Source organism: Colletotrichum paranaense (assembly GCF_030867605.1).
Source record: "Colletotrichum paranaense strain IMI 384185 chromosome Unknown Scaffold_1.1, whole genome shotgun sequence".
NCBI lineage: Eukaryota > Fungi > Ascomycota > Sordariomycetes > Glomerellales > Glomerellaceae > Colletotrichum > Colletotrichum paranaense.
In genome coordinates, this window is record NW_026848959.1 from 502,661 (window position 1) to 527,656 (window position 24,996).

Below are 24,996 nucleotides of genomic sequence, written 5' to 3' on the forward strand. Positions count from 1 at the left end.
ACCACCTCCCGACGTTCCTCCTCCCAATTGACGGACCAATCTAAGCGGCCCATCTCCCCCGCTCCTGACTTGGATGATGATGGAAATAAGGACCAAACACGCAACTCTAATGCTGGCCAGTCATACCACGGCAAGGGCGAAACGACTGCCTTACCTACCGAAGGTAAATACCTACAGTGGACACCTGGTAAGGTATCCTTAACTTGATACCGAACATGTAGGAAAAGGCTGGACAAAAGTTGGGCGCTATCCCTGGTAGCTAAGGTAGGCGGATTTGCAGCATGCCAAGGCGATTTGATCCAGATGTCATCACTCAGCGCCAGGGTGGTTGATGTCTTGGTGCCTTTTCGGCTGCTGCTCCGACGAAGGCAGGCTTGGGGCAAACTTGGCGATACAGAGTCGCCTCGGCCATCTGACGAAAGTTGCCTACCTTACCCGCACGTATGCAGCTGGCAAGTACCTAGATGCCGGACAGTAGACAAAGAGTCCGAATTCGTGCCACAAAATCTGACCTCCAGGCGTTTTCAACTATTCGTACGCTGCTGGGCCTTTCCCAAGGGACACATGAAAAAGAGCCGGGAAGGGGAGTATCCTGCTAAGTGAACCTCAGTATGGAGAACAGACGGAGAACCGGCGGAAAATTCGTAAAAGCCCACATGGGAAGCTTTCTATTGTTCCAGCTGCAGAGGAGATGAGGTATCCATACCCAAGGTACCTAAGCTCATCTGGTTTCTACCACTCCACGTTACAAATAACAAACTCACCGAAAGTTCAGAGTCTTGGCTGTCGGAAAAGTTTTTGCAGTTTCTGATCATCACGGGACAATGCGACACGAAAGCGAAGTCGAGGCAGGCACAGCAGGAGAGCTCTCTCCAATTACCAGACAGCTCTTTCCCCCGTCGACCCCAATTCCTTCCCTCGCCCCACACCCCCAACATGGGAAGGATCCATCCTGGCTCCTTCTTCCCCGGCCTCACCTCACACCTCCCTCGAGGCAGCTACGGGTAGCACCACAACCTCCTCACCCCATTGATCCTTCCTCCCAAAGGTTGAGAAACCTATAATGCAATTGGTTGAGAGGAGGCACGAACGGTCAGTTCTTTCTTTTCAACAATATGAACTTATGCCGGTAGGGTGACTTCGACACCACCTTATTTGTCCCCTTCGTCAAGCCACCCGCATCATCTTACCTACAGACTCCAGTGCTCCAATCCGATTCCCGTCTCAGACCGGGCCAGATGTCCGTCCAACAGCCCGTTACCAGCACCTCCAACCAGATGACATTGCCAGCATCTCCAGTGAGCAATGCCGTCTAGTTGCTTCCGCCATTTCTAGTCTTGTGCCTCGACTACTGCACAGGTTACCTCGTCCGAACGCCACGCCTTTGTCTCGCCACGATCACTTCGAATCCTTTCTCTTTCGGCCCTCTACCCCCAGCAAGTATCTCGCGGTTTCCTCGTCCGACCATTCGCAATCATCATAGTTTCAACAAGCACTCTAGCCTCTAGAGTCCCGCCGATGATACAGCGACGTGCCCCTCCAGCACATATGCGGACCTCGCCATATGACGGCCTCCTGAGCCCTCCTTTGCCGACCTGACAAGGCTTCGGTGTGCTCAAGCTACTTTGGCTCCTCTCATTTTCGAATTCAAGCTTATTAGCAAGCCGTCTGCTTGCGGGGGAATGGCTCCCGAGCTGCGGGCTTTCAAGCTTGGTCCCGTCCTTGTTTTGCGGGCCAATTCTCGGACCACTTCTCCGACACGAGCAACCCAATGTGCCAACCGGTCAACGTTCTCCGCCAAGACGACCAGTAATTACAGTACATTCGCCATAGTCGATTCCTCCCTCTCCCAGAACCCATGTCTATTCATCGCCGGCCCCGATGATGGTGCAGAAACTGACCAAGGCACACGCAATCTTGAAGCCTCGTTCCATGCCACGGTAAATTTGAGCGTCTGTCAGTTGAAGTATGACAAGACAAAATCATCCAACCTCGCTTTCTCGCAGTCTTACCAGAGGTCCATCTACCAACGTTGTCTCTTTGGCGACATTACCTAAGGCATCTCCACCAATTTGACATCTTGGCCACTGCTTAGCGCCTACTTGACCCGGCCACCACTCCGCGAGGCCCAGAAAAGACACTGGGGCCCTTGCCCGCTGCTGCGATGCGTGTGCCTTGAATGGATCGCTTCTCATCAGTCGCACGTTCATCACCCCTCGGCCTTGCACCTGATATTTCAGAAATTTCACATTTTCCTGCCCTTGTATCTTGGCACGTTCAAAGCTACGGAAGGGTTTTTCTTCTTGTTCCGGCGGCAACACGTCCTCGACATTAGGTACCAAGAGGTTACGGCATTTCATAATCCCTTTCCACTTGGGGGCTCCGAATTGATGATTCGCCTAGCGCATCTAGGTATTACACCGCAGACTCCCCGAAGAAGGGCCCCGTCTACCACCGTCCTACCGGTCATTCGCTGCTCCTTCTACGGAGATCGGCACGCCCAACTGCTGCATCTAACTCTGTACGCCCTCCAGACAAGATACCGGACGAGCAAATCCTCCAACGGTCCCCCGCAACTCCTCGACAGCAAGACGAGACTGTAACGTTACCCCGATGCGGGGTTTCATATTGACCGAACTGACTGATCTCCTTTTGCTGCTTTGGTCGGCAATTCGTGGCCGACGAGCTGGACATCAGCCCGTATCCTGTGATTGTATTCGGATCCCGGACGAACTACATACGGACCGAAAAGCTTCGATCGAACGTAGATGGTGCACACCTTGCTTGGCTCTGCCAAAATGTCGGAAATCCCAAGCATCGGGTAGCTTGACCCTGGCCTCAGAGTCGCATGGGCTTTCCAGCCATCCGTTCTTTCATCTGGGAACGCACCCTCGGTTCCCTACCCGGGCTGCAGAAGCGGCAGCACCTGGACAAGCCCGTAGCTTATGGGCTCAGAAGCTGCATCGCTAACAAGATTTCGATGGAACAAGAGACCCTACAGCGTCATCTAACAAGGCTCCTTCGCTACAAGTGATATACCTTTCCTTTGCATGCTTATTTGACCCCTTGGCGTTCGTTACCGTGGTAGTCCTCTTCCATGTTCTTACAAGTTCTTCCACTACCCGCGAAAACTTGCCCTCCGGAAACAGCAAGGTCATAATGTTGAACTAGACAGCATGCGGTGATATCAATGAAGTGACACTAATACTGGTGAGACGCCAAACGCAAACAAGGGCGTGTTCAAGTATGGGTGCTTCAATGAGTAAATGCCTATAAACTTTAGAAGGCATGGACTTCAATTACAAGGCTGCAAGGGTAATGACTCTCTGGCCATGTAAGCCGTTTCGTCGGCTGAGGAGTCTGTCCAGGACTTCCCTCCTTCGTTGGGCTAAACCCTCGGGCATGCCACTGGCAGCAGAGGCTGCACCGGACCTATGTGCTCTTGGTATGACTTCTTCCTCTCCACACCCATGCGCAAAGGCACAGAAAATGCGGTGAGAAAAGAGGCCGACAAACTCCAAAGAGCGTCGGCCAGAATTGTTTGTTGTTTATCTGCTTGCAAGTCCTCGTGCCAGATTCTCGTAAGAAGATCTGCCTCATCGCTCACACCCCCACCTGTGCAAGCCCCCGCGAGGAAGCTTGCCAGGAGGTCCTGCCATCTGTGAAATCGTCAGCAAGTCGCCGGGCCACGCAGGCCCAGCGTAGTAGTGCCAAGTGAGCAGAGGCTTCCCGCTTCCCGCTTCCCGGGAGGAACGGTTGCGCTGCCAAGTAGAAGTAGTAGAAAAAGTCCTTGTTCATTGTTGAGCCCACTAGGGCTGGGCCCAAATGCTTCGTTGGGTAGCTGGCCAGCAGGGAAAGGGGTAAGAACACGCCACCAGGACGTGTTTGCGCAGAAAAGGACCGGTCCTGTGACAGTCAATCCTCGTCGACACCCCCTCGTCGCAGCCAACCAGCTGCCGTTATCATACAACTTTGCTTCGAAGAGAGACGAAACAATAGAGAAAATAAAAAAGATGGAGAAAGGGGAAAACTTCGAGAGGAAAAAAATAGACTTGACTCGAGAAGTCAAGCCAACCAGGATATGGGGGTGGGTATCGTGAGAAAGAAACAGCCGCCTCTCCTTGACTCCGTCTCCAAACTGGGGTGCTTGGTCCCCGCCCATCTAAACAATGCAGCGCAAAAGATTCCTGTAGCCTGGTAATTCGCTTCCCTTCCGACATATCATGAAACCCCCATCCTTCCTGTATCAACAGTTGGAACGATGCTTTTCGAATTGCGACTCGCAACAAGAGCTGGGATCTCATCTTGAGTCGTACAGCTGGCGCAGGTGCGCGCGTTGGTGACGGAACGAAGAGTAGTTACCAGCGTAGATAGTCTCGAGTATGCTGGCAGGTCCATCGGCGCGTGGACCGGCTTGGGCAAGCTGCACCATTCTCTTCTTCAGCATCTGATGTGCAATGCTGAACTCTTCTAGAATTCGCCCAGCGTTGCTTGAGCCACCAGAGATATCATTTGCGGGGTTATTGGGATCAATGACGGAAATGCGATCAAAGTTCTTGTAGACGACGTCTTGAACTCGGTGCTGCGGTGAGAGCATTAGTGAACGTACTCAACAAGGTCACCAATATGAACTTACCTTGTGAACATAACCTGGAGGATTCAGCCGGATTGCCGTGTTGACATAGTCAAACCTGTTTCCATAGAGATCGAAGAACTCCATGAGCATCTGTCCAAGGTGGTGATCAGGGGTAAGATTGCGACTTTGCACAGAGGGCATGAGCTGCAGCATGCTGACGACCATGCAGGTTACAGTGAAACTACCGATACCGCCGTTGACGGGCTCGTTCAAACCGCGCATCGCCAAAAAGTGCTTGACCATTGTGACGATGATTGGCATGGCTGGATACTGCTTCTTCCACTCAATAAATGTCTTGACGGCCTGGGGACCGTCAAGGCGATCGAAGGAGATGTCCACCCGAAGGCCAGTCTCGGTGTCAATGTACTTGACGAGCGGGACTTTGGCGCCTGCGATGAACTCCATGCTGTTGTAATGGGTCAGACGCTTGGACGAAAGGAACTTGCCAAAGCTCCGCAGAGCCTTGATTCCGAAGAAGTTGGAATGTGCACCATTGAGCCAACTTCTTTCACAGATGACCAAGTCCATATCAGCTGTGGGTAAGTAGAGGCCAGACATGTATGAGCCAAAAGGGCGAACATCGCATTCCTTATAGAAGCGATTAGTTTTGAGCGCTGAGCGAATTCGTTCGACAAGCCGTGTGCGCATTTCGTGCTCAAAGTCGCGAGGGCGTACGACCTCGTAGAAGTCGACAATCTCCTTGTGGAGCCTATCCCGGTTAGACACTACGTCCGATTAAACGCTGCCACAACTCACCAAACACTGATGTCCGAGGTCTTGGAATGGTCGGCGTCGATCCAGGGCGTGGGATCCTCGCCTTTGGTCACCTTCCACTCAGACAAGATGGCACCACCCACAGGCATTTTATTGACTTTCTTGAGCGGAGCGTAGGTAGGAGGCTTGATGTGATCGTCGACAGTGCGCTTCCGGGAGCCGAGAGCGTCGTTGGATGCAACGGGCCTAGGCGGCAGAGTTGAAGGCTTGCCAGGCGTGGATGGCGCTGTCGACGCTGCTGATCCGTTAATAGCAGGTGGACGGTCGGAACGAGGACCGCTGGGTGCGATTCTCGAGGCGATAGATGAGGACTGCAGAGGAGGCGCGGGGCCAGGAGGAGGGGGAGGGGGAGGCGAGGGTGGCTCAGAAGGAGGAAGAATGATCTCTTCCTCGTCATTGGGCTCGTCAAAGTCGAAGGAAATGAACTCCTCGGCTTCTGTGCTGGCCTTGAGCTTGTCTGCGGCTGTCTCGTCGACTCGTGCCTTCCGAATCATCTTGACCATATCCTTCTTCTTGCGTTCCGCTGCATCAGGCGGGGGCAGGGCGGTGTACGGGTCTGGGTTCGACCACTTCGGGACGCTGTTGCCCGATTCGTCGTTGCGAGCGCGGCGGGCGCGCTTGCTAGAAGGCTCACCAGATTCCTCGTCGTCATCGTCGGAGTTGTCCGAGATCTCCATATCGGCCTCTTCATCGTCTGAAAGGTCATTGATGTCGCGGTATACTACACCGGCGCCCTCCTCGTTGACTAGGTTCTCGTCGACTCCATCGCGGCGGGTGCGCAAGAGCTCGCGCTCGGCCGGGATGATCTTCTGGTACCCGCCCCTACCGCGACCACGAAACAAGCCTCCCCGAGCGCGTGGGGCCCTTCTTCTATCGTTGCCCTGATATGCGCCGGGGCGGTACGAGTCTCCTCTGGAGGTGCTGCCAACACCAGAGGGCTTATCCATCCGGAAGGTGAAGTCGCCCTGAGGCGGTCGGTTATCGGATCTGTAGCCATCGTAGCCTCCTGATCTTCGGCCTACATCATTGCATCATTTGTTAGCACCAAAATGGTCGAAATGCCGCGGTGGAAATTGCGATCTTGAGAGGTGGCTGTACTCACGGTCTTCGGGCCACGGGTTGCGCCAATTGTCGCCTGCTCCAGGTGGCGGCGGCTGATGAAGTGAAGAACGGGAATCGTAACGACCGCGATTGCGGTCGTCCCTAGCATTGCCCTGAGGCGGGTATGGTCTGTATGAGCTCATCGTGGGCGCGCGCGTTGTGCAGTGGATCCTGGTGTTGACGCGTTGAGAAGCTTAAGCGATTGAGAAAATTCGGGCGGTCGACGTCAAGGTCAGGAATTCCTGCCCTGTGACTATCGATAACGCTAGCGTGCACGTGACGGCGGTCGCAGGAAGGTGGGTGGTGGGGAGGGTGGTGACGTCTTATCTTCTTATCGCCGATTGCATCCAAATTTCCGTTTTCGTCTTTGTCAGGTCCTGCAGGCTGGAATTCAGGCCAAGAGCAAATTCACTCGGATAGTAATAAGATAGCTGAAAGCCATGGACTTTCTTAAGTTCTGGCTCAAAGGTTCACCCCCAACAATGCCAGGCAGACCTGGATGAAAAAGCCCTACCAGGCGATCTTTGGTGTTTAAGGCAAGGATGTCCGCACAGTCAAGGTGAGCGTGAGCTGTCAGTCATCGTCTTCGACAGGTGAGCTGCTCAACCTCAATGCAAGCCTCCTCCCCAATGCATGAGACTGGCTTCGTTGATTATCACAGTATGTGGACGATGTCTGTTACCTTGGTCAAATTCCATATGAGTAATTTATTTCAAGTTGTACCATGTCTCTAAGCAATGCGTCCTACACAGCCCGAACGTCTTGAAGAAGGGCAGAAGCCTCACGCCAGCCAATTTGATCTTGCTTCACCTACCTCAGGCAGTCGTCAGCTCAGGAGGACCAAAGAAACACTCACTCATGCTTGTCGCACCCATAGTATCCCAAGAGAACATTGCTCCGCGGTAGGTGGCGTCACTCAGCACCCTTATGTGGAATACCCAACTACGCTGGTAGATACCTGAGGATCATGAGAATAGGAGGCAGGACCTAGACTCCGCGAGACCGTTCGTCTTGTGATTTCTAGTACTATAAGTAGCCTTTCTGCCCATGATATCTCACTGGACCATGGCAAGCGTCATGTTAGTGTCCCAACTGTTGAAGAACATCAGCTCCCGACCCCCGGAAAGCTTGGAGTCCTTGTCAACAAAATCAGGTTAAGTGTGACCTCTGATTATAGATCTCTCCATGTCTCCCAAATCACAGCCACCTTTCCCTGTCCTGTATCTGATCCAGGATGCGCCTTCGTCATGGTATATACTTTGGACCATGTATACCAAGAAGCTTCAACAAAGCTTCATTGTCTAAAACGAGCTTTGATGCCGATTGTTGCTTCCAAACAGGAGCCATAGCCACTCCTGTCAGTCCATACTCGATACGTGCTTGGGACCTGTTCATCTGGATGCGTTTCTCCTGCGTCTAGCCCGGCAATTCAACGACTCCTAATGGCGTTTCAGGCTACCCTATCTCGGCCTCAACATACTTACCAAAGAGAAGTCATCGATGAGAAAAAGGGATGACATATGACGGCACCACCGCCGATTTACGACAAGCGAACGAATCTCGCCCAATAGATGAAAGTGAAGGGGTACAGGGCGCATGGCTCTCAAAGTGAGGAAGAGGATTGACATCGAGCTCTTATTGGGTTGTCAAACGTTTCAAGCACTCAACGAGGCTCATGATTCCGTGACGATCCCTCCTCAGAAGCAACCTTCGAGACTCTTTAGCCCATCTCTTCAAGCAGCCGGATGCTAATCTTTCAATAACATGATTCAATGCGTCTAGGACCCTAGCAGATCTTCCTCTAATCTATCTAACCCTTCCATCTTCCCCCATCCCCCAGCCCTCTACACAAAATCTGTCATCCCCACACCCCCATCTAAAACACAACACCGCCCCCATCAACAACCAAATCACTCCCATTAAAATAACTCCCCGCCCGACTACACAACATCACCACAACACCCCCCAACTCCTCCGGCAACCCCATCCTCCCCGTCGGATTCCTCCCCGCCCACACCTCCCTCGCCTCCCTCAACCCCTCCCCCTCGTTCAACACCGTGTCCATGTACCCCGGACTCACACTATTCACCGTGATCCCGTACCGCGCCCACTCCGCCGCCAGACTACTCTTCAACTGCAGCAGCGCGCCCTTGCTCGTATTATACCCAGCCTGTGGCTGCGGGAAATTCACCCTGTGCGCGGAGATACTCGCCGTGAACACGATCCGTCCGCCGCGGTTCTGCTTCACGAAGATGCGCGCGGCGGCTTGCGCGCAGATGAAGGCGCCCGTGGTGTTGATGTCCAGGATCTTCCGGAACTGCGAGGCCGACATCTCGAGTGCGTGGTGGCAGCCCACCACCCCCGCGAAACAAACCAAGTAATCGATCCCGTCCAACTCGCTCGCCGCGACCTCCATAGCTTCCTTGACGGCCCCTTCATCCGTGACATCCACGCTCCTGGCAAGGATCTTTGTCGTCGGGAACTCGGTCCTCAGAGACGCGATCTGCGTCTCCGCGGCGGGGGAGGAGACGTCTAGGTCGAGGAGCATGAGGCCCGTAAGCCCGTGCTGGAGCATCGCGCGCGCGACGGCGTGGGCGATGGCGCCGGTGCCGCCTGTCAGGACTGCTGTGCCCGGGAGGGCGAAGCGGGATTCCGGTGTGTCGGACGCGGAGGCGGTGCGGGCGGGTCCGCCTGGGAGGGTGGCGGTGTCGCCTGATGCGAGGGTCATGAAGGGGATTTGGCGTTTTGTGAGGTCTGCGCGCGGGGTTTGGCCTGCCATTTTAGATGGTGGAACGGGTTGAGTGTAAGTCTCGTGTGGATGTTTGAATGAGGCGATTGAAGGTAGTGAACGAGCTGCGGAAATTGATTTGAAAAGGATTCTATGGTGAGGATTTGTAGGACGGTTGTAAATGCCGAAGTCTAGAGTAAGTTCGGTACGGACGGGGTTTTCAATGAAGTCGTTCGCCGGAGGAGGGGGTGACAGGACGCCGTGCGGCGGTGGGGTGCTGGCGGAGGACTGTCGACCGATAGTGGGGTCTATCTCTGTGGTGCCGGCGGCGGGGTTCCCGACGGGAGTGCGGGGAGGGGGTGTCAAGTTTCGAGGAACGAATCGAGGTACATCAGTGTGTGGGCTATCAGATTCTCGGGTTGGGGTAACGGAATAGCTTCTCGAACCATGAGCGGTTCGGCTAGGAGATTACCTCAGTATACTGTCGAGCTAAGAGGAATTCCGGCGGAGGTTGTAGATGTTTTCGTCTCCTTCCTCTTTACCCATCAACCCTGGAGGATCGAAATGGTTTTTGGGGTATAATGGCGATTTCCTCATAATCGCAATGAGTGGCTTTATCAAAAACAAGCAGTCTTCACACTTCAAATCTCAGAAAAAAGTCTTCAATCTTCAACCTTCAACACATCAATTCTCACAAAGGCTCTCATTCTCAGTTCATACATACAATCTCTTGGCCGTGTCTATTAAATTACGTAAAAAGCTCTATGCTAGGGTGTGATGTGCGTGTGTACATCTCGCAAGCTCTTGACAAAAAGCCATGCTATCTCATGGCTCGATGTGTGATGTGTGTACTGTGCGCAATGAAGGCTTCCTCTATCTTCTCATATGAATTCGCAAAACCCTCCCGAAAATTTTGGTGTCGATATCCCAAAACCAAAAGACTCCATTTAGGACAAAACATGGTTCTTGGCCTGTTGAAAAGACGCGGCCGAGTTGGGAACCTATCGGGTGATGACGATGCTGATGCTGTTAAATCAACTGACAGTAGGAAAGTGGAAAGCAGGATGCGAAACGCGTTGCGAAGCGGGCTTGAGGGTGGGCATGATTATCTGCGGTTGAAGTTGAGGAACTTGCTCTGTTGAAGACGTTAGTAACTGCTTGAATCATCCATTAGGGGACTAAAGTGGGGGATGCTTACCGCCATGAAAAGGATAATCAAGTTGCTGCCGACAAAGGCCAAAAAAATACCGAGGTCCCTCCAGCGGTTATCAAAGTTGAGCCCCAGAGGCGTGTAGAACTCGTCGCCGACCTTGTACGCGCAGTACTCGCAGCTCGACGTATCGTTGTTGGCCAGGTATCCGGGGCCACCATTTTCGAAGAAGGGCTGCATGTACTCGCCGCACGTCTGACCCGGCGGCGCGGTGAAGGGGTTGAACTCGACCGAAGAGCAGGCAACCTTGAGGTCGTGTAGCGCGGTGACGACCATACCGCCAATGAGACGCGTAAAGGGGTCAAGCTGGTAGAGCCAGGCGCGCCAGAAGCCAGGCATCTGCGGGGCGGGGATAGTGACACCGCAGAAGAGGGCAAAGGTGATCATGATGAAGGGATCGAACTGCGAGGAGATGAAGGGGCTGGGCGTGAGGGACGCCAAGGCCTGGCCGAGGGAGACGGAGAAGAGCTCGGTAATGAGGATCATGAAGAACTGGTAGCCCGCGCGGGAGGAGTCGAACTGGAATCCTGGCATGTAGTAGAGCGGAAGGAAGAAGCCGACGGAGCACATGATGGAGTAGGGAAGCTCGGCAATGGTGATTGCGGCGGCGAATGTGAGGGGGTTGTACATCTTTGAGGAGCTCTCGCGGAAGAAGAGGGCGCGCTTGATGTGGAACATGACCTCGACCTGGCTGATGATGAGGGCCGGCAGAACAGTGACCTGGAACATGACGAAGACCTTGTACTGGAGCGAGCTGCGGCTGCCGTCGAGTTGAAGGTAGGTGAGACCGGTGATGAGGGCGACGACGACGTGGTTGAAGAGGCGGGTGAAGAGGTAGTTAGGGCTGCGCCAGAAACTGATGTTCATGCGGTTCACGACGACCTTGAGCTGGTGCAACTGCGGGCTGGCGTACTCCTTCTCCAGGTCGTGGTTGACGGTCCGGCCGGCGGCCATGCGCTGCTCCTTGAGCTGGCCGATAGTGTCCTTGACGTTGGCGAGCTCGGCGCTGTCGTCCCAGATGTCGGCCCAGTCCTTGTTTCCGACACGGGGCGCGGATCCGGCTCCGATGGCCTCGAGCATGTACTCAGCGACGTTGTCGGTGGGCTTGGCGATAGCGCCGTGGCGCTTGAGGTAGTCTCGCAGAACGACAGCGTCCTGGCCGATATCTCCAAAGTACACAGTGCGGCCACCTCTCTGAAGGAGCAGAAGACGGTCAAAGTTCTCGAACAGGGCGGCGTTGGGCTGATGAATGGTGCAGAGAATGGCCTGTCCGGCGGCGGCCAGCTTCTTGAGGAAACGGACAATGTTGAAGGCGCTCTGACTATCGAGACCAGAAGTGGGTTCGTCAAGGAAAAGAAGGAGCTCAGGCTTGGCGGCCAGTTCGACACCGATCGTGACACGCTTGCGCTGCTCGACAGTCAGACCGAACTCGGGGGAGCCAATGATGCAGTCGGCAATATGCTCCATTTCCAACAGGGCAATAATCTCCTCGACGTATTCGTAGCGCTCGGGAATGGGGGTCTCGTAAGGCTGGCGAAGAAGGGCGGAGAAGCGGAGGGCCTCGCGGACGGTCTGGGTCGGGTCGTGGAGATCGAGCTGCTCGGCGTACGAGGTACTGCGTTGGAACTGCTTTCCGGGCTTGATGCCGTCGACGAGGACGTCACCGTGGATGACACCAATGTTCTTACGAGACGCGAGTACATCGAGGAGAGTGGTCTTGCCGGCACCGGAAGCACCCATCAAAGCCGTGAGTTGGCCGGGCTTGACGTATCCGTAGACATTGTTAAGCAGGCGGCGGGTTCCACCGGCGACAGGAACATCGTAGTTGAGGTCCTCCCAGGTCAAGACGGCTTCCGAGTTGATGCTTAAGTCAGAACCTTCCTGCTTGTCGCCGCGGCGCTTGGCTGCCTTCTTCTCCATCAATGCCTCGTTGAGCTTCTTACGCTCCGCGTTGGGCTTTTGGTAGACCTTGGCCGAGCTGCCATCGTTCCCAAAGTTGATGAGTTCACCGAGAGTGACGTTCATGAGGAGGAAGAAGACGATGAGAGCCAGGATGATACCCCAGTTGCGCCACAGATCGCCCTTAATGTAGTTGTATCCAGCAGCAATGTACGCTGAGCCATCGACGAGCGTGGTTCCTGCGGTGGAGCCAGCAAGCGTGCAAACCTGATGGTTGATGTCGCCATAGCCGGGGCCCGAGGGGATGAGTGACTCGCTCGAGCAGGTGAGTTTCAGACGGCTGAACTCATTTTCCATCATGGCACTGAAAGCAAGACCAAGAGCGTTGACCCAGTAGATCCAGCGAATCCAAACCTTCTCAGACTGATACTGAATGAGGTAACCAGAGGTGGTGACGAAGAAGGTAATGATGACAACGGCGAACTTGATGGCGTAATCGAAATCGGGGCTGATGGAGCCGATGCATCGGAAGAAGAGCGTCATGGCGATGTTTCCAGAGAGAATCATGAGGTAGAAGGTGAAGAATGCCCCGGCTTCGCGGACAAGCCCAGACATGAAGTAGACGATGATGGAAAAGACCATGATTCGACTTGCTGCAAAGGCTTGATCGACAATGATTTGCGCGATCCACAGTGCTGACGGACGGTGGAAAGCGTACGCCTTGTGCTTGTTCACAATTGCACGTCCAGTCATGATACCCGCCAGCTCGGAGAAGGCTTCAAAGGCGTTGAACAGGAGCGAGATGAACATGAGACCACCCTTGCTGAAGGCGCTGGCGGAAGTCGAACCGAGGCGGAAGAAGAGAGTACCGAGGACGATAGCGATGACGATGGAGCGGAACCAGGAGAGGAACAGAGACAAACGGTCCTGGAGCTTCAGGACGAACTGGCGCTTCATGAGCGCGTAGACCTGCAGGTGGAAACCGACGGCGTAGACAGAGCGCTTGGAGGAGCCACGCTTGGCCTCCTTGACGGCGACCTGGAAGTCGGTGTGCTTCTCCGTCTCCTGGGCCAGTCTCGCCTTGTACTCCTCCATCTCGCTGTCGATCTGCTTCTGGAACTTGGAAGTCTTGAAGGCCTCAGCGAGGGTCTCGGGGCTGTGGGGCGCGTTCTCGGCTGAACGGCCGGGGGCGTACTCGCGCTCGAAGTCGTCGGTGCATCCGGTAACGTAGTCGGGGGTGGTCTGTCTGGGGCGAGGGGCGAAACCGAGACCCTCGAAGTAGGCGCGGGCCTCGGTGGCGGGGCCGAGGTAGACTTGCTTTCCGGCGTCAATAACCATGACCTTGTCGAAGAGGTTGTAGATGTTCTCGGAGGCCTGGTACAGAGATACAAACGTGGTGGTCTGGTACAAGTTCGTCTGGACACGGAGGGACTTGACAAAGTCGAGTGCCGTACTGGCATCTAGACCACGGGTGCTGTTATCCCATGAGAGAACGCAAGCGTTGGTGATCATCATTTCTGCGATCGATACACGCTTTCTCTCTCCTCCAGAGACACCGCGCACGAAAGCGTCACCGACGACAGTGTGGCGGGTGTGCTCGATGTTGAACATCTTCAGGAGGGTGGAGATGACCTGCTCTTTGAACTCGTTCTTGGACATGCCGGCGGGGCGCTTGGCGGGAACCTTGGTGTCGAGAGCGAAACCCAGCGTCTGCTCGACGGTGAGGGTGGAGTGGTGAATATCGTCCTCCTGGTTGTAGACGGCCTCACCTCGGTACTGCTTGAACTCATCGGCTGTAAACTTCCCGTACAGCACATCGCCAGTAACACTGGTGTAGCCGGCGCGCCAGTTGGCAATGGTCTTGAGAAACGTTGTGCATCCAGAGCCAGGCTTGCCCAAGACCAAGATCATCTCACCCGGCTTGCAGACACCCTTGAAGTTGTCCAGCAGAGTAGCCTCAACACCCTTCTTGTTCAAGCCCAGGAGGTTCATGACGGGAGTCACGTAGTCGACAAAGCTGACAAAAGCATCGGGGAAAGTCTGGACGTAATTGGTGGTGCCTCCCATGCCCTTGACCGTGAGCCCGTCCCAGTAGGCGCCGATGTGCTTCGGTCTGATGCCGGCCTCGCGCTCGGCCTCGACGCCCCCGCGCAAAACGGCTTCCAAGTCAAATTGCTCACCATCCGTCTCGGAGGAAGGTGTGGCCGAGTTGACGTTGGCGACAGCCTTCTCGACATCTTCAGACTTTCTACGGCTGTTGCGACTGTTTACTCTGCTTGCGCGCGAGTGACCAGACAGCTCGCGCTGGAGTTCCGCAAACTCGGCCTCGGCCTGGTGAACCGAGATACCGGCGTGGATCGCGGTGAAACCATCGGGGTTGTTGCGGCGAGCTTCCTCGCGTTGCTGTTCAGAATCGGCGGCGGTGGAGGTCGAGGATCGCGGGGCCGTACTTGAGTCGGCCGTGTTGTTCTTCTCGTTGACGGCGGGGCTACCTCCTGCGACGGCCTGTTCCGTCTTTTCAAAGTCCTGGTCCGCCATTGGACCGACGGGCTGGTGTGTGATGCGCGAAGTGTTGTTGTCCACTGCGGTGCAAAGACTTTTGTGTACGGCGCGTTGGGTTGATTAATGCTCGGCCTCACGAAACCTAATGGTGAGTGAGTGGTCGAGCTGGTATTAAGTGGTGACGATGATCCCAGGCGACCGGAAAGTGGCGGTGGCTGGCCCGTGCCGGGGAGAGAAAAGGCGTTGGAAGTGGAGGTACGGGGTGATATGCCGTGGGGATGGATGGTGAGAAAGAGGGAGAATAGGCGAAAGAGTCAGGCGGCAATGTGCCGTGTTAAAGGGGATGAAATAGAGAGAGAGAGATCAAAGGACTGAAGGGGGGGGAAGCTAAGAGCCGGTGGATTGAGACTGCGTGACAGAGAGAGAGCGTGTATGTGTCAGAGTTTCTGACTGTCGAGATGCGCTTCGGACCAAGAGGCGGTCATTCGGCGGAGGAAAGGAGGAATATACAAATCCCAGTGGCCGTCGACCCGAGAGCGAGTTGATGGATGAGAAATGGGAGTTGAGGAAAAATAAAAGAAGCTTCCGTCAACAACCTAAGAGAAAGAAAACCAGGGCCAGCAAGCAACTACCTCCTAAGGACTGGGTTACTGGGTATCCATCCGTATGGTCTAGGAGGGAAAAAAATAAAGAGGGTCTTGGGGCCCAGGCAGTCTATCGGATCGACTTCGGGAGCCAAACAAAAAACATTACCAATCAACGATGCGTCAAGATGAGTGACAATTTGCGCCGGAGTCGGTTCCCGGATCTAGGACGTCTTAAGCCCGGCCGGTAGCTAACAACTTGCAGTAGGTACGGAGTAAGGTAATGCGAGGTCACAGGTGGAGGTACAGCACGATGTTGGGCATTCAGGAGGTATTGTTGCACGCAGAGCGAAGGCGAGGCACCCTGACTGGGGTGATAGATACTACCTTGTCTTCAGAGTGATGGGTACATACTTCCCGGCAGGCTGCTGTTAGTCTGTTAAGAAAGACAGAGAGCATTTCCTGGGTGAGTACATGGGAATTGGTGGTGTTGTGGGCGTCATCTAGTGGGATATGTAGGTACCGTATACTGTATCCACGTATCTCCCGTACCCAGCTAAAAGGACCTTATTAGCGCCACGAGTGAGAGACTCGTTGGAAAGTGCGTGCTTGGCTTGGCTCCAGGAAAAAGGCGTGCAGATGCGACTAACAGCGCTGCGTAGGTACGGACGATGCAGCAGGGTGGAGGCGCGATGGGAGGACCCGCAGCTGTTAAATTGTCGGGGAGACCCAGACACACAGGCGTGCCAGGGTGCAAGACGGCCGTCATCCATGAGGTGGTGGGGGTACGGCTGTGTGGATCATCCTGTTCCCTTGGCATGGTGTTCCTTAGTCCTGACGGTCGACGGATAGTACATGATGAGCCATCTTGAGCCACCATGATACCTCCCAGGTCACAGACCAAACGTTGGGTTCCTTGGTTCCTTGAACCGTTGTAACTTGTGGCCCGTGGGAGGCCAGATCGGGGAGGAGTCAGAGACGGCAATAGCTTGCACCGGTCTCTACTATAGTAAGCTTTTTTCAACCGCCGCAGGGTTTTGCCTCGAGGCATCTTGGTCGTTGGTACACAGACAGATGTCCCCGATCTTGAACGAAGAAGAGGCGGTCAGCGGTGGGATGAGATGGGATGATGAGTGTCCGTGTGTAGAGGCTCGCGTCATCGGGAAGAAGGACGCTTTCGAGGTGTATAGTGTGTGTGTGTGTGTGTGTGTGTGTGTGTGTGCGCGAATGTGTAATGCAACTCTACGATCTATCTACCCGGCGAGGGACTCGAACACCCTCTTTGGTCAGACTAGTCGTGCTAGTATAGGGTGGGAGGGCTGGTTACCAACAACGGCAGAGCTGAACAACATAGACGTTAGCGGCAGCCAATTCGTTGAGAGATTTTAGACACATTGACATGGACTTGCAAACATTTCCATCTGAAAAGCAGATGCAAATTGAACATCATCTAGCACCTGCCCGTCATGGATGTGTCCAAGCAGATCTCCATGGGCCCCGACGCATGTGTGCTGACCCTTGATGCAGTCAGAAAAAAGAAGAATGAGAGACTCCGTACGGAGTAAGAAGAGGCCAAAAAAAAAAAAAAAAAAAAAAAAACAAAGAAAGGGATCAAAGTGGATACCAGCAGTGTTGAAACGCAGGTATCCAGCGCGATGGTCGTCGATGATAGAGGTCAGACACGTCGCACAAGTTGGCGCTACGAAACTCCGAGAGCGAAATGCGCAGCTAAGCACGCGGCAGGCCAACAGGCAGTGGAGAGAAACAAGGGGAAGCAAACAACAAGAAATGTTGCAGGTTGCGATGGCAATGCCGAACACAGAACACGCACAACAGCAGAAAACGGAGACACCACATCGAGGGAAGGCGGCCCCACTTGAGAGATAGCAGCAGCGCAGCCAGCAGCGCCTGCCCGAGTTTGTGCTGCTGCACGTTGCGTTGTCTGCGGCCGGCGTAAAAAGGCGGCAATACCAGGACAAGGGATGGGGTCCTGCCCCGCTTTGCCTGCTCCCGGTGTTCTTTCCTTGGACTTTTTGGTCCTTCTTTCTTCTCTTTTTTTCTTCACGTTCCTTCCACATTGAATTCTCGCAGTCTGGTTGGTCACTGCCCACCTGGCCAAGGACAGCCACATTGGCCAGTCAAAACATCTGAAATCCGCGCTTGTCAGGAGTGTGGGGCCTGGCAATCGGTTTCGAGTCATCCGGCAAAATATGGAGAAAGAAAAGGCAAGAAGGGCTATAGTGTCTTGTTTTGGATTAGTGCTGCTGAATCAGCTTCCTTCCTCCAAAGGCGAGCCAATTAGGCAGAGAGAGAAGAGAGGAAGAGCAGTCCAGGTTTGGAGGGTCTCTCTCTCCGAATATGCACCTCTCGTTTCGATCTCGAACTCCAACCACGGCCATCCCACCACATCGCCATCACTGCCAGCTACAACTAATGTTATTTGCATTCAAGTATCGCACTCTACAATTGGCTTCCCATCCTCGCTCCATCTTATCAGACCTCCTCTATCCAAACGCATTCTGTCCGGTCATTTCGCCGGGTCTTCCACCACGGACTTCCCGCCATGCTTCCGCCAGTCTTCCGCGACTTCTCCGCTAGCCTCCCGCCAGTCAGACAAGCATATTTGAACCATTATTATTCATCTCCATCTCGCATCAGGCCCGCACATCTAAAAGTCCTTTTGCGACAAAGGATCGAGGACCCGTATTATTCGTATGGATATCCCGCCCACCCACTGTCTTACAGCCTGGCAGGGACCTCATATGCTAAATTGCGTGCGGATCAATTACGACTAGTATCTGCTTCCATTGTGGATTGTCGCTGACCCCTTACATAAGCCTTTACAGTCGATTAGTCTTACCCTCCGACCGCAACCCAGCTGAGGTTTTCGGCACAGCAGCAATTCGAATCCTGGAGACACCAAAAAGTCGTCAATTCAATGTGGACCGGGCCCCGCGGCCTCCCTGCTCCCCTGGTCCCAGCAGCATTCCACCGCCGGCTTCGTCCGCCGCAACGGAGGTCTTCTTGGACGTTGAATCAGCTCCGGTTCTCCATCAACGTTGACGCTGATCATTGACGAGATTTCAATCTCACGGCCCTGTTTCCCCCTCCGACCTGTTCCCTCCAACGGGCCTCCTATCACTCTCCTACGGACGTCTCCCACTCGTCTTATCCTCCGGCTGATCAAGCAACCGGTGCAACCCTGGACATTTCCGTTTCGCCAAGCCCGTCTTCAGAATGAGTCACTTCTAAACTGCAAATCATGGCAACTGAACCAAAAAGCAAAAACTCGAGGGCCTAGCAGACACGCTAATGACAGGTCGAATTATCTTCTACAACGGATACAGGCCATTGAGGTGTCAGCAAGAATTGTTGCGAGTAATTCAAGCCCAGCAAGTCACTGTTCCACGACAAATGCACCCTCGCGCCTCACCCTGTCGGAGACTTTCCTTTGCTAAATTAGTGTCTCGCCGCCACGCCTTCCGCGCGCCCTCCCGCCGCAAGTCACACACCTGGTGGGCGTTCCCCCGTCCTACCTGACGGTGGCACGGTGCAGCTGCCGTTCGAGTCTCGGCGGCAATCGGCCGAAGCCTCGGACAAGGTATATGATGTTCCTCAATCTCGCAAACCAGAAGAGACTCAAGAGAGATAGCAGCACTACGGATACAGAACATACCGCTACCCTGGCGACCTGGCCTGGCACCTGGCCCCCGACTTTCCAAGGCTGATGAGAAATGCACAGCTCAACCCCAGACACCTCACGTCGTGAAGACTAGCCAAGACCCGCTAATTACACATTGATAAAAAGTCCGCCCGTCTCCTGTCAGCTAGAGCCTGGTCGACGACCTTCGCGTGACGCCTCGCACGCATGCACATGGCCTACCGTACTCCGTACCTCGCTCGCCTTTAGCAATCATGCCCACATCAGCCTGATCGGCTCGGCCTCAAGTGCCGCGACACGAAACATGAACGCGAAAGCCAACTCAACCACCCAACACTCGGTGCAGCATGCAGCACGTACGCCTGGCTCTAAGCTTATGCAGCGCTGCTTCATCCTCACTTCATCCTCTTCCTCTTCTTTGCTACTCTCCCCCACACCCCCGAACGAACGATGTCAATTCGCTCGCCAGTGGCAGCATCCGATCGACAGCGTGGCGTTTCTACCCGACTTCAGACTGGCTCCCAGCGAGAGAAATGATCGCTTGAACTCGTCACAGACCGCCCTGTCCCCTGACGACTAACTGCACGCCGAAAGAGTCATCCACAGACTTGTTTGTGCCGGATGCTGACAGCCAAGAACCCAGATAGAGTTTCCTCCAATGGGCCTCTTTACTCTTGTCTTTCCACTACCAATTCTGCTCTCAAAGTGGCCGGCGCCTGCATTACACTACACTGATTTTCCAGAAACCTCGCAGACATGTCATCCCTGTCGTCGAGGCACAAATGGTAAGCTTGCGGCTGATTCTCGGATCTCAACCGCTGAACGAGACGGATATCCGTACGGGAGTTTTAGTCAACCGCTCGGTCGGAGCCGACTCGGTCATCCGAAAGAGGCAACATGCGGGGACGATCTACGTCGTCGACCCCTCCACCCAAAACGTTGTCGTAAATCGGCCAAAAAGTCTAATATCGTGATCTGGAAGCGACCATTTCCGTCTCGTCCAAACAGTCGATATGTTATGCTAAGGTTTCCTCCCATGGGCATACCATCTCTTTGGCTCCCACATTGACCACACAGACTTTACAGTCTAAGCGTGGATTGTCGACTGCTGGACGAGGCGTTCTTGTTGGTCTGATGTAGCTCAACGTCGGTTGACTCTCAAGTGTCAGTTAGTCAGCCATACACACACATTTTCCCCAAACATCGCAAGTGATTTGCTGAATCCGGTAATGGTTTCGCAGGGAGCATCTGGGTGGGCGAAACAATCATAAGCCTATTTCTATTGCGACGAGCGCACTCTCGGGCCGTTCGAGACACCGTTGGACCTCGGCGTCGTTGGAGCATCAATGTGAACGTGAGCGAGCAGGCAATGTATGATGATGAGCGGGCGATTCCTGTTAGTACGGTGTCTCTCTCAACGATGTAGTGTGTATCACTCTGGCTCAAGCGCTCCGGCGTTTGTTCTCTTCCCTCCCTTGAACAACCACCCTTCCCCCCAACGTACCTTGCTCGTTGAGGCTTGTAAGTCCGTCTCGAGCATCCCGTAGACGTATAAACTGCCAGACTTGTCAACTATCGGGTACTTTGCATAGTATTAGACACGATAGACGAACAGTTGCTAGCCAAAGCTTGTAGATTTCTCAGTTCAGTCTAAGAGACCTCTTGATGTGATAGATCAAGTCAGCCAGCGACCCTACCTGCAACGTGACAGATCTTGAGTTGATACCAGGAGAAGCCTTCCACATGATTTTCAGCTAAAGATGCTGAAGATGCTGGAGAGAGATACTGAGGACGGATCTACTTGGCTAGTCGGATGCTACCTCTAGGTTCTCTCCTGACGGTATTGCTATGCGCGCAAGTCTGGGAACATGAGCTTGCCTAGCTGACGGTACTGCCGCTGGCTACCCTTTGGTGGTATTTCGGCTGCTTGGTCCTGTGTCTCTCCTTTGTTAGTTTGCAGTATTATCCCATGTACAACGTCTTTCTCAGTAACAACGTATTAGCTCCAGAAGATCTGGCAAGTACATTGCGTCTCCCATTCTCGACGTGTACTCCGCATCATCCCCTTTGCAGGATCATTCTCTTAGTGTCCTCGGCATTTTCTCGATCTAATCGCTGCCTTGCCCCTTTTCCGTGTGAATAGGTGTGACCTGAGTCCCGTCTCGCATGAACACCTTGAACTGAGCAACTGTGTTTCCTGGCGTAATCTGTAGCTAGGAGCAAGTGTTGATCAAGAAAAAGTAAGTATATATTGCTATCGGCCAGCAGAGATGCTACATGTTTCTTTCTACACAGTCTCTGGCATTGAAGCTAGACTCCTCGGATCATGGAATTTGAATTCCTCTTGATGCAGACTTGCTAGGTGCATTTTCCCCTGGCCCTCTTACGACAACACTGTTAATTGAGACTTAGACACGTCGGATTCTTTCGCTAAAGCCCTCTTTGAGAGTATACAGACGCGAATACTGGAGAGAAGCGGGGAGGGCAAGACTACTGATTGTCTGCTGCTGGTGCATAAATCAAGTATCCAAGCAACATGAAGTTTCATTCCATCGTCGCTTAACACAACTAGGAACGCAAGATCTTGCCTCTCCGATCGAACAGCCTCTTCAAGAGAGGCGCATTCTTGCTTTGCGGAGTGTTCACGCTCCACGAGGCCACTTTATAAAGGCCGCCAGCGGGGTGCATAAGGGATCTACGGCGCCACCATGAGGCCCTCAATGGCGATTCCGATGACTTATTTGCAGTTTTTGGGGCCCTGCTAAAGTTCAGCACTTTCGTCTCGCCCTCGTCTTTGTCACGATATTATGCAAAATCTTGTCGCGACTCCATGAGGTGCGTTAAGGTCTCTTCGGATGGTAGAATCCTTCTACCTGGTCGTAATGGATGACGTCGGAGAGTGCTGGCAATCACGTTGGTGAATGGTCTCGAGGCTGTTTATGTTGCTATCGCTGGTTTTGGTGCTGTTGTCGCCCACGCCTCCGCAGTTCATGAGCAACGGCTTGGCTTTGCAAGTGAGTAGTCCTCCTGTCATAATTCACGTTGTAGGTCCCAGCCATGAAATGTTGCTTCTTCCTGTAAACTTCATGAGTTTGTCATCATTCTGGGTCTTCTTGATATGAGGCTATAAAAAGGGGATGGGATTTCTAGTCCCTCTGGAGAGCACGCTGTCAAGACTCTTCCTTTTCGAGCCAAGTCCAAGCCCTTTTGCATGTTTTATTTATTTCAGTAAACGAGAGAAAACTGCTTAGAAGCAACGATCAACTGCTTCAATGAAGATGTTCTCCGCAACAAGACCACTAGACTCATGAATCTCAAGCTTCCAGGTCCCCAAACCCAAGATTATCAATGTCAAACTCTTCCACCCTCCTCTTAACCATCACCACAGCTTTCGGATTCACATTCATAGACGCGCCTGTAATGACAGGCTCCGAAGGCGACCCCGGCGCCAGCTTCCAGTCGTACTTCAACAGCAAGTGACAAAGCGCAACTTTCACCTCGTTGGAGGCGAAGAACCGGCCAGGGCACGCGTGCAAGCCGTGACCGAAGCCCAGGTGTTCCGGGCTCGTCGTCACGAGCTGCGCCTTGTTGGCGCCGCCGGGCTGCTCGCGCATGCGGCGGAAGCGGTGGATGTCGTAGGTCTCGGGGTGTTCGTAGACGGTCGGGTCGATGGAGCTGTAGGTGTCGACGGAGACGGTGTCGCCGCGGCGGATGGTGATGTTGGAGTCTGGGAGGGTCACGTCTTTGGTGGCGAGGCGGCGCATGAGGACTGTAGTCGGAGAAGTGATTTATTAGATGGAGGCTTTGGGTTGTTGTTGTATGTAATGGAGAGGGCGGTGGACTTACGCATGGAGACGGGCTTCATTCTTTGCGTCTCCTTGATGGCGCTGTCTAGGAGCTTCATGTTATACAGCGCGCTCTTCTTCCATCCCTCGGCTTTCAGGACCTCTACGATTTCGGCTCTCAGGGGGTCGATCAGCTCCGGCTCCCTGGCTAAGTAGATGAGCGTCTGGGCAAGGAGGTCCGTCGTAGTGTGAATAGCCACAAAGGAGAGCGTGAGCTGGAAAATGGCAGCATCATACGCCCCTCCCTGCGCCTCAGCCTCAGCCCACTCGATAGCGTCGTTAGACACCGGCGTCTCAGTAGCCTGGCCTCCGGCGGCGGCTGCCCGTTTCTCCGCGCGCCGCTTTTCAATGACTGGTGCGATGAGCTTCTGGGCCTCGGCGAGGGACTCACGCGTGCGTCTGCAGTCTGCGGAGAACCAGTGGAGGAGGGGGCGCAGACGGAATGGCACGGCGCGGAGCTTGACGGCTGCGGTGAAGGAGAGGACAGTGTAGTCCTTTGTGATGCGGAGCCAGTCTTCGTTACGGCAGAGTTCTGGGCCGAGGAAGACGCGGGAGGAGAGGCGGGCTACGAGGTCGAGGATCGTGTCTTTTAGGGGCAGTTGGTGCCATGCTGAAGTGGCGTATTGTGAGTCTGAGTTCCAAAGAAAGGCATGCCGAGGAATCTAGGAGATGGCCATGATATCTACCTTGAGATTCGCCGAAGATGAGGTTTGCTGCGAACGCGGTTTCGAGAGAGAGCGGTTCGGTGATGGTATCTGCCAGATGAATTTTCGAGTCAGCCATCGACTTGTATTTTCCTGAGGTAGAATCTCGTGGAGCTTACTGAGCGACTTAGTAAGTTGCTTGCGAGCAACTACTTGCAGGATCTTGTTATCGTCGTCAACAAATCCGAACGGCTGAAATCCCGGGATTTTGCCATGAAGGTCCTATAAATTGAACAAAAATGTCAGTATACCGAGAGCTCCCCAAATAAAACGTCTTAAAGAACCACCCTGGGTAGTCTTCACGGCCCTATGAACTCACCCGCATGATCACAGCCCCGAAGCTCAGTCCCTCCTCATTCCGGATGACGTTGGCGAAACGAGTGGGCAGAACAATGATCTCCCCACTCTCTGCAAGGACCTTGTAGGGTTTGTCGCGCAACGTGGCTCTCCCTCTCGCAATCAGTTCCTTTCCTGTTTTGAAGAATTCAATCTGTGCTAGGAAGGTCGGTCTAAACCACTTTGGCGGTGGCTGCAGGAGGGGTAAATCGTCGTGTTTGGAAACTTTGAGGAAGATGGAAAAGACGACGACCAAGAAGGCAGTGGCGATGTAGCCGTACGGCTGGATTGTTGGGCTTGGACTGTTCTCTTTGCCTAGCCAGGAGAAAACGGACGCGATTGGTGAAGATGAAGCCATTGTAACTCGGTTTGGAGATCAGTTTGCTATTGTGATGCTTGACAGGGCGTGGTAAGATATACGTAGAGCTACTTCGTCAAGAGTCGTCCATTTCAACCTTCATGGAATGGCCTCCTTATGTAAAGAACATTTAGTTGTTCAGCATGCCTCTCAGGAGCACCATCATGGAGCCAATAACTGATCAACTTAGGATGACGGAAATTATCTTGACTCTGAATTCCATACCAAGTCGTGAAATGGATCTCAACGGACAGCTCCTAGCGAGCTTCAACCCTATGCATGGCTTTCCCCCATCTCACATGAGGCAGAGGACTACAAATCAAAACGTTCTCATTCGCTACAATGTTAATGGTAAACCACATATCGGGAGTTGCTTGCAAAGCCGAAAGGCGAAATACTGCGTCCGCACGATTGAGTGTCGTCAGTCATGATATCGGGACGGAATTCAGACGAACTGATGTCAACCGAGCCGATGAACACGCGGGCAATCGCCTTGGTCAAGTGCGCCTTGCGCAGCCATTTTTGTTTTTTCTTGCTTTCTTACCGCTTTTCCGCCATAGTATGTGGGTAGCATATGTCCATTCGTTAGAATGCAGCCAATGTTTCACCACTTTGCTAAGCGGTGGGAGCCGAAACTTTTGACCAGTCAGCATCGAGG

General features: G+C 53.8%; 6 protein-coding genes across 6 annotated transcripts; 1 reads left to right on the top strand and 5 right to left on the bottom strand.

The window, feature by feature from the left end:
* Positions 1-4,300: 4,300 nt before the first annotated feature.
* Positions 4,301-6,654, bottom strand: CPAR01_00160 (uncharacterized protein; the record flags this gene model as incomplete). Its single annotated transcript, XM_060484453.1, has 4 exons — positions 4,301-4,582; positions 4,637-5,345; positions 5,393-6,428; positions 6,513-6,654. The coding sequence occupies 4 exons, from the start codon at positions 6,652-6,654 to the stop codon at positions 4,301-4,303; spliced, it is 2,169 nt and encodes a 722-aa protein (XP_060355310.1).
* Positions 6,655-8,387: 1,733 nt separating this feature from the next.
* On the bottom strand, positions 8,388-9,290 carry CPAR01_00161 (short chain dehydrogenase; the record flags this gene model as incomplete). The annotated part of the gene is made up of 1 exon (XM_060484454.1): positions 8,388-9,290. The coding sequence occupies one exon, from the start codon at positions 9,288-9,290 to the stop codon at positions 8,388-8,390; it is 903 nt and encodes a 300-aa protein (XP_060355311.1).
* Positions 9,291-10,344: 1,054 nt separating this feature from the next.
* Positions 10,345-14,886, bottom strand: CPAR01_00162 (ABC-2 type transporter; the record flags this gene model as incomplete). The annotated part of the gene is made up of 2 exons (XM_060484455.1): positions 10,345-10,374; positions 10,438-14,886. 2 exons carry the CDS (start codon positions 14,884-14,886, stop codon positions 10,345-10,347), a joined length of 4,479 nt encoding a protein of 1,492 aa, XP_060355312.1.
* Positions 14,887-15,990: 1,104 nt separating this feature from the next.
* Positions 15,991-16,485, bottom strand: CPAR01_00163 (uncharacterized protein; the record flags this gene model as incomplete). The annotated part of the gene is made up of 1 exon (XM_060484456.1): positions 15,991-16,485. The coding sequence occupies one exon, from the start codon at positions 16,483-16,485 to the stop codon at positions 15,991-15,993; it is 495 nt and encodes a 164-aa protein (XP_060355313.1).
* A 2,261-nt stretch (positions 16,486-18,746) lies between these two features.
* Positions 18,747-18,974, top strand: CPAR01_00164 (uncharacterized protein; the record flags this gene model as incomplete). The annotated part of the gene is made up of 1 exon (XM_060484457.1): positions 18,747-18,974. One exon carries the CDS (start codon positions 18,747-18,749, stop codon positions 18,972-18,974), a length of 228 nt encoding a protein of 75 aa, XP_060355314.1.
* A 3,435-nt stretch (positions 18,975-22,409) lies between these two features.
* Positions 22,410-24,338, bottom strand: CPAR01_00165 (ent-kaurene oxidase; the record flags this gene model as incomplete). Its single annotated transcript, XM_060484458.1, has 5 exons — positions 22,410-22,864; positions 22,942-23,571; positions 23,627-23,695; positions 23,764-23,866; positions 23,964-24,338. The coding sequence occupies 5 exons, from the start codon at positions 24,336-24,338 to the stop codon at positions 22,410-22,412; spliced, it is 1,632 nt and encodes a 543-aa protein (XP_060355315.1).
* Between the last annotated feature and the right edge of the window lie 658 nt (positions 24,339-24,996).